This window comes from Dermacentor silvarum, chromosome 2 (genome assembly GCF_013339745.2).
Source record: "Dermacentor silvarum isolate Dsil-2018 chromosome 2, BIME_Dsil_1.4, whole genome shotgun sequence".
NCBI classification, from domain to species: Eukaryota; Metazoa; Arthropoda; class Arachnida; order Ixodida; family Ixodidae; genus Dermacentor; species Dermacentor silvarum.
In genome coordinates this window covers 166,736,498-166,750,587 of record NC_051155.1, presented here as the reverse complement: position 1 = coordinate 166,750,587, position 14,090 = coordinate 166,736,498, and the positions used below count along the sequence as shown (strand labels likewise).

At 43.4% G+C, this 14,090-nt stretch overlaps 1 protein-coding gene across 1 annotated transcript in view; it reads left to right on the top strand.

Moving 5' to 3' along the window:
* LOC119442057 (alpha-2-macroglobulin-like) overlaps positions 1 to 14,090 on the top strand; it is a 65,088-nt gene that overhangs the window by 9,203 nt on the left and 41,795 nt on the right. Inside the window, exons 3-12 of the mRNA XM_037706772.2 lie at positions 2,057 to 2,242; positions 3,389 to 3,441; positions 3,537 to 3,609; positions 4,099 to 4,212; positions 5,293 to 5,377; positions 5,685 to 5,799; positions 6,833 to 6,944; positions 8,012 to 8,127; positions 8,757 to 8,993; positions 13,632 to 13,823. Of these exons, the coding sequence (XP_037562700.1) occupies positions 2,057 to 2,242; positions 3,389 to 3,441; positions 3,537 to 3,609; positions 4,099 to 4,212; positions 5,293 to 5,377; positions 5,685 to 5,799; positions 6,833 to 6,944; positions 8,012 to 8,127; positions 8,757 to 8,993; positions 13,632 to 13,823 (1,283 nt within the window). The remainder of the gene's footprint in view (positions 1 to 2,056; positions 2,243 to 3,388; positions 3,442 to 3,536; positions 3,610 to 4,098; positions 4,213 to 5,292; positions 5,378 to 5,684; positions 5,800 to 6,832; positions 6,945 to 8,011; positions 8,128 to 8,756; positions 8,994 to 13,631; positions 13,824 to 14,090) is intronic.

Below are 14,090 nucleotides of genomic sequence, written 5' to 3'. Positions count from 1 at the left end.
TACTCCAGGTAATGTTGTTACACTCTTGCTCTTTCTTGTGATCTCACTTGTCGTTTTGACGTGATTAATCATTTTGATTGTGTCTATAACCCACAGCAAGCATAAATGCTTTGAGCTGTTCTTATTTTATTTATTTCTATTGAAATGCATAACAGAAGCCATATTAATATGCTGAGAAAAGTGTTGCTTAGAAGTCATTGACCTAAAGGCAGAGCAGTCATTCTGAGGGAATGGATTTCTTAATCTTTCGCCTATGATTTCGTATGCACTTTAGCAGCCAACTGAATTAAAGCTCATTAAACTCCAGCCAAGATTTATTGAAAATCAATGTTTCGGAGTCAGTCTGGCTTCTTCCCCAGGAGTGAGATGACGAGAGGTGTAGTGATGCTTGTAAGCATTTCGTGCTAGGTTTCGTCCTGGTGGTGGCAGGCTTGTGTCGATCTTGTTCAGACGCTGTAGGAGACCTCGGAAGAGTTGTGGCAAGGCTTCTTTCAGAGCCGTTGCACATTCAAAACACAACCAGAAACATCAACTGTTCAAGAACTTTCCCGAGAATTTATGTGCAAGGTTTAAGCCAGGCCACCGCACGGCTGTCACCTCAAGGAGCAAGCACAAAATGCTTATAAGCACATCTGCACCTCTCACCATCTCGCCCCTATAAAAAGGAGTCAGACAGGCTTTTAAATGTCAAGCTTTTAATAAATCTGGCTTGGAGCTTTAGAAGCTCAAATTCAGTTACCTGTTGAAGCTAGGCAGATCTGTGCCGAATGTTTACCTTTGAAGTGTACCAGTCTTAGAGGCTCATTTTAGTTTCAGGAGCAGTTCTGTTTGGCTAAAGTTCATAAAGAGAAGCTTTCCGTTTAACAAAAGCATATGTAATTAATATGCCAATGTATGGCCAGCTAAAGTCTGCGCCCACATTCCATTTATTCATTAGTTTCACTAAGCAACTTTAGTTTAATCAAGGCCCACTGTATTGTACAACCAACTGTTTGATATCTAATTTAGCTCGTTTCATCCTAAAAAAATGTGGGAAAAGAGAAGCTTATCAACAGGAAGATGAGTGTTTGATAGCTGCAGGGGACCTAGTCTTGCAAGATCTGCTGGCAATTGTCTAGCCTGAGCGCCACTTATCAAGTTCTGGGTGCCAATTATCAAGCTATTGGCGACATCGACCATTATTTGTTAAAGTGTCCTGCATTTGGTACAGAGGATAAAGTGTTAATAGATTGACTTAAAGGGGCCCTGAACCACCCCGTGGGCTTGGTGAAATAACATAGTCCGCGAGTAGCATACGCTGTTGTGAACATCTCAGCCAAGTTCTGCTGTCGTACGCAGTCCATGGACTTCGCAAGGGGAACGCAAAGTCACCTTTTTCTCTGAAACACTCGTTTCAAAAGACCGCATGATCCTCGCTCTTTTCTGTGTGCTTTATTTTGTAATAGCACACTCCAATACACGGCTGCTATTGGTCGCTGCGGTCGGCTACACCGCGGCCGCCGCAAGGTGCCGCCACGAGTCCAGTGGCTAAGCGCACTGCGGCTTGCTGAGGACAGCCGCATTTGGCTTACGTTTAGCGCTTTGTAGGCACCAAAATTGGAAGTCCAAAATGAAATTTGAACTGTACGCCATGGTGACGTTTCCGAGGCGGAGCGTTGTGGCCCCACCCCACTTCGCCGTAGCCTTCGCAGTGCAAGGCATTGAAGGAGTAAGGGGAGCACAGCGGAGGCCCTGTTTGATTGCCAATAACTCCGCTTGTGCTCAACGCATTGAAGTACTTTTTTGGCAAAGTGATTCTAAAATAGCCTATTTTCACTTCAAATGTATTTCTCCACTTCGATAAAAACTCGTTCAGGGCCCCTTTAAATGCAAAATGGCCCCGTGCACAACCATAAGTGACGTTTTGTTCCCGCAAGTACACTGGATATTTGGGAGGAAGGTCTTCCAGTTTCTCCACAATACAATGCAGAAACTTATTAACAATCTTAGAGCATATGAATATTTCTGCCATGTGCGCAATAGCCAAGAGCTAACGAATGCAGTTATTTTCTTCCAGACTCACCTGAAATATTAACACTACCAGTTCCAAAGCATCTTCCTGTGAGCACTGTGCTCCAGGTTTCAGGAAAATTTGGCAGTTATGCCTTTGAGAAAACAGTGCCTGCCATGATTAAGGAAACGGACAAAAGGCTTGTCGCCATTATTCAGACTGATAAGCCCATCTACAAGGCAGGGGAATTGGGTAAGTTCTTCAAATTGAAACTTTTGGCAGATTGTTTATTGAAAGGACATTAAAGGCCAGTGTGATGTCAATCTACGGTGGTAAACACCTGTCTGCAATAAGATTCAATCAGTTTGCAATCAAATATGCAATCAGTTTTGTACTGATTTGCCCACCCCCTTCTGTAATGCCTCTGGATCTGAAGGTGCACTAAATAAATAAATGTCAGACAAACACTTCTACTGAGAACAAGATGGCATAAAAGTGAGGCAGCTGGAGATGTTACCTTGACATTAATGAATTAGGCCAATTGCGGTCATCACTTAAGTGTTTACTTTTCAAGCGAGAAGGTTGTTCTGTTAGTGAATGAAATAATGTTTAACTGGGCAAGCATTGTAGGTTAATTTGGCAGAATAATGACCCAAATACAGGAAATTTTGGTCTTCAATTGTGATTTTCCTCCTTAACAAGTAATCTTGTTTTGCTGAAGGAATGACTAGTTTATGTAAACAATATACGGATGTCCAGACTGCGATCTAGAGCACTCAAGCTTTGCACTGCAGAGCAAGGAAACAGTAATAATACAGCTGCAGCAAAGCTGAAAGTACAGGGCTTAAGGCTCCGTGGCCCAAGTCTCATTGCAGCTATCGCTGTTCATGAGCATTGTCTCTCAAACCGGACAGCAATGCACATAGGTAGGTTTCTTTGCATCACACTACACCACTTCATCTCGCATGGCACTATCGATGCCAAGAAGCTTATGGGGATTAATTCACTTATTTTTTGAAAGTTCAAGGGTAAATGGTGAACGCAGGCTAAAGTTCACTGACAAAGGTCCCTTCACACACAGGGTAGAGGCAATGAGTTATGTGCTGTACAGAATTATATTTAAAAAGATCCTAAAATTTCACAAGTCCTGCGCACACAACCTGAAAGATATTGCAAAGTGCACTGTTACATGCAACCAATGCTGCACTCCACTGTTTTAAAGGCTGCACGCCCAAAATGCATGAAAATTCAGCTTTTCTCATGAAACCTCTTCAAAGCAAACCTTTGATTACTGGTCTAGCCCAATTTGGAAGTTATATCGTTTAGCTTGTCAATTGTGTGTGTCGATTTGGTGCACCCAAATTTGGAATGGTATAGCAAAGTGAGCCTTGTTTGCAGTTCGATTCCGTGTCCTTGGAATTGACTTCAGGAAGCTTCCACTTGCAGAGCATGTAAGTATGGGTGTGGCATCACTTGGTAGAAACGAAGTTCATAAGCAAGCATAGTGACAAGTTACATCTCTTACATCTCACTTTCTTGTGGTCAGGTAGGTCAAGTTTGGATCGAGAACCCAATGCACTTCAAAATAGCCCAGTGGCACAATGTGTCCTTCTCTGCTGGTACGTGTATACTCTATCTGCTTTTTCCTCATTTGCAGACTATTAAATGCACTCTTTATGAATCTCCTTTACTTCATTCTGGTCTGGCACACTGCTTTTAACATTGTTCATAAAGACTGTGGAAATGTATTTGTAAAGCAACCATTACATTTTCTGATATTTTAATGGATGCTTATGTGTTTTATCAAGTGGCTGTGTTCACATTACCAATATTATTGTTCTGGGGGAAGGAAGAGGTCGAAAGTTTATTCTTGCATTGCAGCCATTGTGCCACAGGTCTTGGCACTAACTTGAGCAACAATCATTTTATCATGTTTTAAGTCATTGCTAATGGAGATACTGTACTGAGGGTTGCTTAAAGCTAGTGTTATTCTATCTTTTATTGTCAGTAGTTAAAGTAAATTTGGAATCTTTTGGGATTGTAGAAAGCCAGTTTGTTCAAGCCACCGGTTTGTTGAAGACTGTTCTCATGCATGCGAACATCCCCAGGTATTCTACAACTGGAAGTGGAACTCTCCCATGAGCCACAGTTGGGGGAGTGGTCAATCTGCTGCCAAATCTCTGACCATCTGACTTGTCGGCCATTCCTAGTGGGCAATTATGGTTTGTGCTGTGTAGCGATGCATGACCTTGATTACTCTCATGGCTTTCCTGCATGATTTTGAGCATTGACGTCACAGGGAAGGGTGTAAAAAGACGAAACGCTAAATAAACATATTGCTGTTGAACATACCATTGATAATGATGTTGATATGAGCATCACCTTTGAAATGGGTCAGTGGAACATAACACCAAACATTAGGACTTTCTGATGCACTTAAATCTTTAAATATCCTTATACGCCTAGCTATGTACATCAGTCATAGTATAAAGTTTGCTTCATTGCTTCCTATTCCAAGCTTTGCACCTGAATCTTATATATATATATATATATATATATATATATATATTAGAGCTGGCACTGTGAAATAAGATGCAAACACTCTTTATGTAGTATTTGGCAAGTAGGTAATGCGACATCAATGGGTAGCCAAAGCTGAATTACGTGTTATCCATCACATTAAATAGGGGATATTGCCCACCGCTACAGTTTATAAGAAACACATTGTTTTGCATAAAGCACAAAACTATGCTCATTTGGGTGCATATAAAATGTTCACGCTTCATTTTTAATTTGTCAAGTACAACGAGCACCTGAGCAGTACAATTTCACTGCGATTGCTTGTTCCATGATGCCACTCATCCTCACCTCATGCCATGGCCATGCATGAATTAACAACCCCCATAACATTAGGGCATTGCTAACTGGGAATGACATGCCTGTTGAATAGACCACATATTTGTAGGATATTGGTATTTAGCTTGAAGAGCCACTGCACTTTGTTGTTTCATATTTAACTATAAATTTTTAATTCTCTAAAATTTTATTCTAGTGTTTTAGTGAGGCTACAATTTCTTAAAATTTTATATTGGGTTATAACTTCTTTCTACAGTATCCGTTTTACTTTTGTGTAGTGCATCGATCTCGTTGTTCTTGCATAACTCGGCAAATAGTTATTTACAACTCGCTGCGCTGTTCATTCTAAAACTTGCTCACATAAGAAAATAAGCATATAGCCACTTTATACTGTGAATAATGCATGAAGTCTTGTAACATTCTTACTTCTTTTTGCGTTCCTGTAGCACTGCCCAAGTTTTCTGTTCATCTCACTGCACCACCATATATTTTTCCTGAGGAGTCTAATAGCACCTGGAAAATATGTGCAAGGTATAATTTTCTTTCTGCTCTTCATATTGCTGGTTTTATAGAGTTATGTACAGTCGCGATCAAAAGTTTGTAGACCAAAGGTGCCGCAATCTTTAATTTTTGTTTTGCAGCCTGGGTATTCCGGCTGAAATCAAGAGCGCACGTGTGTGCGCACATGTTCGACCAATACAATGTACTAAACCAATTCCATGCCGCAGAGCTGCGCTTCAATATATTTAAATTTTTGGCTGGTGCCGTGGTCCCCAAACTTTTTATCGTGGCTGTACATATGGCAGATTTTCCTTGACGTTGACATTACTTTGTCCAGGTATATCTATGGCAAGCCTGTGCAGGGACAGCTCAGAGCTCAGCTCACATATAAACGCTTCCCCTGGACTTCCGAGTTAAAGAAGGTGCTACCCAGCATTGACATTGATGTACCGGTAGGTGCTTTCTTTGAATGCATGTTCTTTGTGAAAAACTGCTATGATTTTTCACAGGGAGGAAGACGAACCATCAATAAAGGTTTGGAAATGCAGTACCACTCAACTTAGTACTATTTCAAACTCCTTGATACTGCAGTTTCTTGTTCATATTTTCAGAAGTTTTACTTATGTAAAGTTATTTTGTATCTAAAACGAAACAATGTTTGAATGGCTAGCAGATCCACAGAAACAATGTGCTTTTGTGACTCCTTTGTATGGTGGCCTGCAAGCAAAATCAGCTGCATGCGCTTTTAAATTTATTGAAAACTTTACAGAATGTTTTCATATTCTGATTAAATCATCTTCAGTACAGTGTTCTACATTAACCTTAGAGGTTCCATGCTTTTCAAGCTGTACCACATTTTTCTGCCCACATCCTGCATATTGTGACTAATCAATTTCACAACTGCCCTTGTGCCAAAAAAACTCGTTTATCATCATTTATCATCAATTTCACAACTGCTTTGGACCAGAAGAGCTACATCATTGCCGTGGTGGTTTGCAAAAAAATAAAAGCAGTAAAATTGAGCTAACTCAAAGCTTTAATTGAATTAAGTGTTTGTAAAGGCTCGTGTCAGTGATACTTATTGTTTAAAAAGAAACTTTGTCCAAAAGGAGGTTATTTCCTCTGTCAATTGTTGTGAAACTTACCCGAAAAATCCCAACTGAACCTCACATCAGGAAGACCCTGATGTTGCTGGTAATATAATGTTTAATGACTGAAGATTCTGAAAACTTTATATAAAGTAGCAGAGTAACTCTGGAAAGAAAAACATCTGCAAAAGCTGCACTAGCTGATCCATAACAGCTGCAGATTACCTTTTTGTGACAGTTCCAGTATTCTGCCTAGTTTTCATTTGTCATGTATAATGGCGCTGATTCTTTTTTTTTTTTTTTTTGATCAACTGATGAGATCGAATGAACTATTGCAAGGAGAAGCATTTTTTGACACCATGTTTACACTCTGCACTCTTCTTTCTTTTAAGTATAGATTAGAGGTTGCCATGAGTTTGAGGTCAATGGCAATCATCTCCTCTTTGCCAATAGGGATATCAATCGTCGTCCTCTCATTCTTACAGCAGAGGTTGCAGACAGTGCTACAGGTGAGTTAAGCATCATGATTTTAAGGGAGTCACAGAGCACAAAACACTGGATGTATAGTACACGTCCCGTACAGGACGTATAGTGTACTATACCTTCCGTCTTTTATGCTGTTCGATTCCCTTCAACATGCACCAATCAGCCCAGTTCAACACACTCCTGCAGATTATGGCATTAAATGATGTGGCCAGCAGTTAGGTGGAAAAATGCCACCACAGAAGAAAGACAACAGGAAACATAAGGCACAAGGCTTCTGCCATCTTTCCTGTGCACTTCTTTCTTTCTTCTTTGGTGATATCTTTTTTTTTTTCTGCCTAGCTGCTGCCTGTCCAGTTTATAGTCATATACCAGCTTCTCCAACAAGCTACCCTTATTAACACATCATCAGTGACCAACTGGTTAGAGTGTGCATGCTATGCAAGTGCATAATTTCCATTCAAGCCCATTATGAACCAACATTATGTACCCTGTTGTATAGTTTCTTTAAGAGTTATCTGCAATACTGCTCCAGTTTTAAATACTCTGACAAAACCGGCAGTTAGTGTTTAAGAAATATGGCATTTATTATCATTTTTGATTCCTGCAGCTGTAGAGCTGGTTGAGGAAGTATTGAATATATACTGTCTTGATGTTCTGTGATTGTGTGAAGTTGATGTATTAATAACCAGTACTGACATGCACTTCATTTTGTTCTTGTTCTTGTTTTCCAATTTCTGAAACATGAAATTGTTTATTGTGAGCACTGGTATATGAGCCTCAGCTTCATCATCATCATTGAAAGATGAGGAAGTTCTGGATGTTGATCCCAACACATCTCACATGCTCTGGGTTACAAGTGTTTCATTGTTAATGTTTGCATATGAATTTCACCTTACATTCAAGATGTGTGAAACTGCAGTGTACATATAGCAAATTGTTCAGGGCATCTATTTATAAGCCTTCTTTCAGAGTAGATGTATTGCTGCATACAAAGTGGCCAGCTGACGTATCTTTATTCAGTGTATGAGTTTTTTACGTAAGCTACTCTAAGCTTCTTTTGTTGTTGTTTCTTCCTGTCTTCATTGTACAGGGGAGGCAGTGTCCGCCAACATCACAAAAGAGTTTGTCTGGTCACCATTCACATTGGAATTTGTCACGAAGCGCTCCGTACCCAACTTCAAGCCTGGGCTTGTCTATAGAGGACTGGTGAGAGCACATTTTTAAAAGTTTTATGCAATAAATGCTTTAATGAAGAACTCCGCATATGAAGCTTCTCTCCACACTGAAAACACAATGCTAGCACATATTTTATTTAAGCTGCACCAGACTAATGTTTCTATGTAATATTTATTAATTTGCATGGTGTGAATAAGACACGTCGATCTTAGCCAGGCTCACGCAGCCAATGTGTAATAAAAATTGCTTACGAAATACTACAATTAAAAAAAAAGCATGATCTTTTGGTGCAATTTTTCTGTCACCAATGTTTGCTCTTTCTCTTTCATAATTTTTTAAACAGGTGGTGTAAACAGATGCAGCAAATATGTTTTGCAGATTAATTTATCTTACCTTACAATAGGGAAACAAAAGTACAAAAATAAGCGTATACTTCAGACAGTTGTAAACATTCCATGTAACACCAGTAATCTTATTGATGCATTGTAAATTGGAAGTTGCTTGTTCAGGGTACATTTTGTTACAGCCATGTTGGATTTTTCTTTATCCATTTTTTCCACTCATTCTGTGCTATGTCTTTTACCACCTTCGAATCTTTCTATGGTTGTGGCACTATGCTACAGCAGTGAATTTTGTTAAATGTAATTTTCTGGTTGCAGGTTCGGGCGAAATATCCTGATGGCACAGCTGCCTCTGGAAAGCGAGTCAGTATCTGCTTCTCTGCATCATCGCTGCCAACTGTCCGCTGCAGCGCACGCAGGAAACCACAGTGCCAGCGTGTGTCATCCACTGATGATGTTGCGACGGGGTGCAGAGACTACGAAACAGATTCTCATGGGCAAGCTCACTTCTCTGTTCCAGGACTTCGTGGTACCTTGAACAGTGTTTCACTGACGGTGAGTGCTCGTGTGCATTCAAAACGATCTTCCTTTACAACTGCACGAAAACCTTTCCTTTCCTGATTGATTTTGTTGTGCAGCACAGACTTAAGTGATGCATGCCAGACTAACGAGTCGCTCTCGACAAAACACTTTCCAGATTTCTATTGAAAGTAACACTGCAGAATAAGAAGTATGTGTGGGCCATTTAAGCTGCTCTGTCTTTTCTGCTTGCTTGCATACATGGCCTTCATTGGGGTATTTGAACCAAGCTCAGACTGGAGTATTTGTCTCAAAACTGCCTGAAACTAAATATTCTGCTAAAAAAAAGGGGGGGGGGGGGAATGTAGAAATTAAACAAAAGGAAATTGGGGAAAAGCTGCATTTTATTGCTAGTGTAGAGGAAACCAATGCAGATGTGTAAAGTTTTAAAATTGTGGGATGGTCTGCACGTACCAATGAACCCAAACCAAAGAGAAGGAAGCTCGCTCTTTTCGCACCCGAATATCCATGCTGTCAGGTGGCGCTAGCATCGGAACACCAGCGCCATCTCATGTACCGCTGCACAGCTACTGTTTACCGGCGGTGCACGTGCAACGCGAGGAAGCCGGATTCCAGGACAGATGCAGGAACCATGCGGGGAAAGCATCAGGGGGCGTGAGAGACTAGCATCCCCACAAAATGTGTATCAATTTTGCTCACAGTATGCTTCTAATGCATAATAGCACCCACTAATCACTCATGCAGGAAGCCAATTAAAGACATGCGCTTAATCATCTTTTAGTTTTAAGTTTGTTCTGTGTCCCTGTTGCACTTGGCGATAGCATTACTGTTGGCTCTTATCATGTCCAGAAAGTAGATGCCAATAGCCACTGCTTGCAGTGCGCACAGTGACTATTGGTTATTGCAGTGTAGCAAAAGAGGTAGGTTGTAGTGCGCACTGTATAATTAGGGTGCTTTGTTTTTGGGCTTTATATTTTCTTTTTATTTGGGGGTAGGAACTGGGTGTTGTTTTTGAAAAGGGAAAACTGAGAGAAATCGGGGTTTTTGCTGTCTAGCAGCCCACAGTTCAGAATTTTCATGGTAAGAAGGAATTTTAATTAAAATAGCTATTGGCGTAAATAGAAGTGAAATCGTTCTACTTGTACATAAACCAAACAGTGCCTAATGAGCTCCTGGTGACTTCTGTTGAAAACTCATTAATGGCTGTGTGAGACGAGAACATTATTGACGTTGAACTCCTTTAGGAAGTGTCGCACACCTTTATCAGAAGAGATTTCATGAGTGCCCATATGAAAGGAGCATAACACAGGCAATGGTCTCTTTTTGGACACAAACATAATTAAAACATGCCCATAAAAAATAGTTAATCAAGCAAAATATCGCACGGCAATGCGTAATGACAGTGAGTTTCTCTCAAGTCATGTGATGAAGTTATTTTTTACAAATCGTCATTGGCAGGTACTATTTATAAAAAAAAACTGCAATACATAAACAAAAACAACAAATAGAGACATGTTTTGAGATCCCTTGTTTACGTTGGTCTCTGCACCTCGTTTAACAAAGAAAAAAAAAATTGGAGTAGTGCACACAGGAATGCTTTGCAAGAGGCGAGATGATTTTCCTTGTCGCACAAGTTCTTGTTGACGCACGTTATTATATGCATTTGGAGCATTTCCATGTTTATTCTAGACATGACAGGACCCTCGTCCTGTTTTACTGCTTTGTGCCATATGCTCTTGCAACAAAATTATTGGAATACCAACTAGCTCAATATTCTACCCTTGAACGTAACATAGTTGGCTAAACGTCCCCTCAACATCACAGCAACCGTTCGCAATGCAGAGCAATGTCAGCGCTGTGTTTGCTTGCATAGCATTACTGCCATTTACATGTATGCGAACTGCGACTTTGTCTCTCTCTGCCCTCTTTCCAACCTCCTTTTCCCCCACCCCAATGCAGGGTAGCAAACGGGAAGCTCGTCTGGTTAACTTCCCTGTCTGTTCTCTCTTTCTACTGTAGCGCCCACCGACGCCGCAGTGTGGGGCGCTTTGTTCGGCGCTCTCAGCCGGTGCCTTGGTGCCAGCTGTAAAGAAAGAGAAAAATAAAGAAACGCAGCGCATGCTCGAAGCGCAAGCTCGGCATGCGCAGTGTCGTTCTAGAAGCTAGCCACGCTGGTCATCGCAGCGGCCGCTCGGCTCGCCGCCTTCGCCCTTCTGAGTAGGGACGACGGTACGGCTCTTACGGCCGCCGTCATGTCCCTCCTACAGTGGTGACCCAGGAGAACGTGCCTTGCACCAAGCGACACGCTGTCATGGCTACCTGGCCGGAGCCACAGTTTGACCCGCCACTGCCGCCGTTCTCGTCCCGCTGCGTCGGCGTCTGGTTCACCCAATTCGAGGCTGCTCTGGCGCTTAACCACATCTGGATCCAGGGCCGCGATTTTGTAGCGAGGCATTATGACTTATTCCACTCTAGTCTTATCATCCACCGCTCACGGCAGGCTGATCCCATTGATAACGCGAGCGGACCGTCGCTCCAACCACTGACAAAGCGCAATAAGCGCGAAAGGGCATTATTACATAAAAGGCATCGCTACAAAATACCGGCCCAGGAGTTCAAGCACGCGGTACTCCTCGACATCCTGCCGCTTGCTCTCCAGCTCCACCTCGGCGTTCCATCGCCTGGCAGGCGCCTGTACGACGAACTGCGGCAGTCCGTCCTCTACTTCTACGGCACTGCCTACCGCCCTCTTTCAGAGGTTGACGGCACGGTGCGCGACTCTGTGCTAACGCCCTCCCGGCCAGCACCAGACGTGTCTCGTTCAGCGACCGTAAGCCATCATCAGGCGAGCCTTCCTCTCTCGACTTGCCCCGACACAGTCCCGTCGACCGGCCGCTGCGCTGCCGCACAGTCCCCGGCCTCCGGCTCTCTCCAGGGGTCTCTTTTGTGTGAGTACGCGCATAATGGTGTCACCAAGGGGTATCGAGACGACCATGACACTGGCCACGTCATCGCCGACCCAACGCCGGCTACCGTGCCGCACGCCATTGGGTCTGTCTCCAACGCCATCGCTCCTGCAACGACGACACCCGACCCATCCACGCGGTCCACTGAGCCAGTCTCCGAGGCGACGCGCGAGCTTGGCACCGCGCCGATTCCACTGCCTCCGACTCTGCCGGCTAACGCCACCGCGGACACGGGTCACGACGTTCTGTGACCCCAACTACATCCCACGTCAGGTGTTCTCACCGAACCACCGGACGCTCCTGTGGCCCCTGAACCCACTTTGCCTTGCCGGCCAGTGGCTTCCTCACGATGCGCATCATCGCCTGCTGCGCCGGATCATTGTTGCCTCCCGACAAGGTATGCCACATTCCCGTGCAATGCACGCGTCGTGGCCCATCCAGCACTTCAACTCCATCACTCGTGCGCGCACCCTACACGCCACGCAACGGTGCGGTACGTAATACTCCACCGACAACGCTCGCGCGGGTACCTCCAGCACACCATTCGCCTCACAGGCCTCCCGGTTTCTCCTTCAAGACGCATGGGCCGATCATTATATCGTCGGTTGGACGCGCCCCTCCCAACAGCGTCCGTTCAGCGAGTCCCTCGACCGTTGCGGAGCTCCCAGTGCTGCCCGCCTGAGTAGTGATGGTGACCTGATGCCTTCAAGTTCAAAACTCGGCCTGGCTACGGACACTTTTCAACCAGGATTCAACTGGCTAGCCATTTCGACATTCCGTCTGGGCGGGGGGCCCTGTAGCGCCACCGACGCTGCAGCGCGGGGCGCTTCGTTCGACGCTCTCAGCTGGTGCCTTGGTGCCGGCTGTAAAGAAAGAGAAAAATAAAGAAGCGCAGCACGTGCTCAAGGCGCAAGCTCGGCACGTGCAGTATCGTTCTAGAAGCTAGCCACGCTGGTCGTCGCAGCCGCCGCTCGGCTCGCTACCTTCGCCCTTCTGAGTAGGGACGATGGCACAGCTCGTACGGCCGCCGTCACGTCCTCCTACACCTCTCTCTCTATGCGAGGTGCGGAAAATGTGATGCGATTGGCAATTGTTGTTTTCTTGTAAATGTGGCTTCTAAAAAAGCAACAAGCTTTCGTTCACTTAAGGCAGCAGGTACTGAGGGTATTACATATGCCAGTTGAGTGTTAAGTGAAAATGAAGCATATATTATATTCATATGGGAATAAAGATGATATATGGGGCCACTTGCTCACACAAAGCATTCATTGGTTTTGTAACACCTGTGTTTATTTTAAGCCCTTTACGAAGGGTGAAATTTCTGGGAGGAATCATGTTTAACCTGATTTTGATAAATCTACTTGGGTATGCAAAAATAGGGAATTACAGGGTTTTACCTGCAAACGAAGGACCGTATGTATGACATGCACTGCAACATCTGTTGTGCTATGATGCAGCAAAAATTTTCATGCATGGTTTCATAAATAAACATACTAAAAATCGCGAAGACCTTTCTGAACTACCCCCCCCCCCCCCTTTTATTTCCTTTATTTGATTTTCAGACGAGGTCTGATTTGTGCAATCCTGTAAATGATTATTGCATTAGCAATCTGCAGATATGTATAACCACAAATATTGCATGCTTTTGCGTGACGTTCATGCATGTTACTTTTTTTGTTTCGTATAGGCTACATCTGATGGCGGGTTATGGAATAATCCTGTATCACGAGTTCACCTCCGAGCCTGGACCTCCATGTCAGGACGCTATTTACACATATCAGATCCATCAGAGAAGCTTGCGTGTGACAGAAATAGTTCCATTTTATTTTATCATACAAAACTCAAAAACCATCCTGAAGGAGTTACCTTCTATTATCAGGTGAGTGATAAAATCAGCAGCAGTGTGTTGTACCCTAGACCATGTTTGTCTAAATGGCAACAGCCATGCCATAGATTAAGTTATTAGCACGCACTGCATTTCTATATTGTTCTACAAGTGTCTGTGAATCCACTGTCTGCTACGCACATTTTACTATAATAACACTGTTCACATTGTCGAATATCTGGTGACTTTCACTCATCTGCTGCCTTTCTGAAACTGTATACTACTGTGTGCCTTCTGCTACTAGAGTATGCCTCTGTAGTT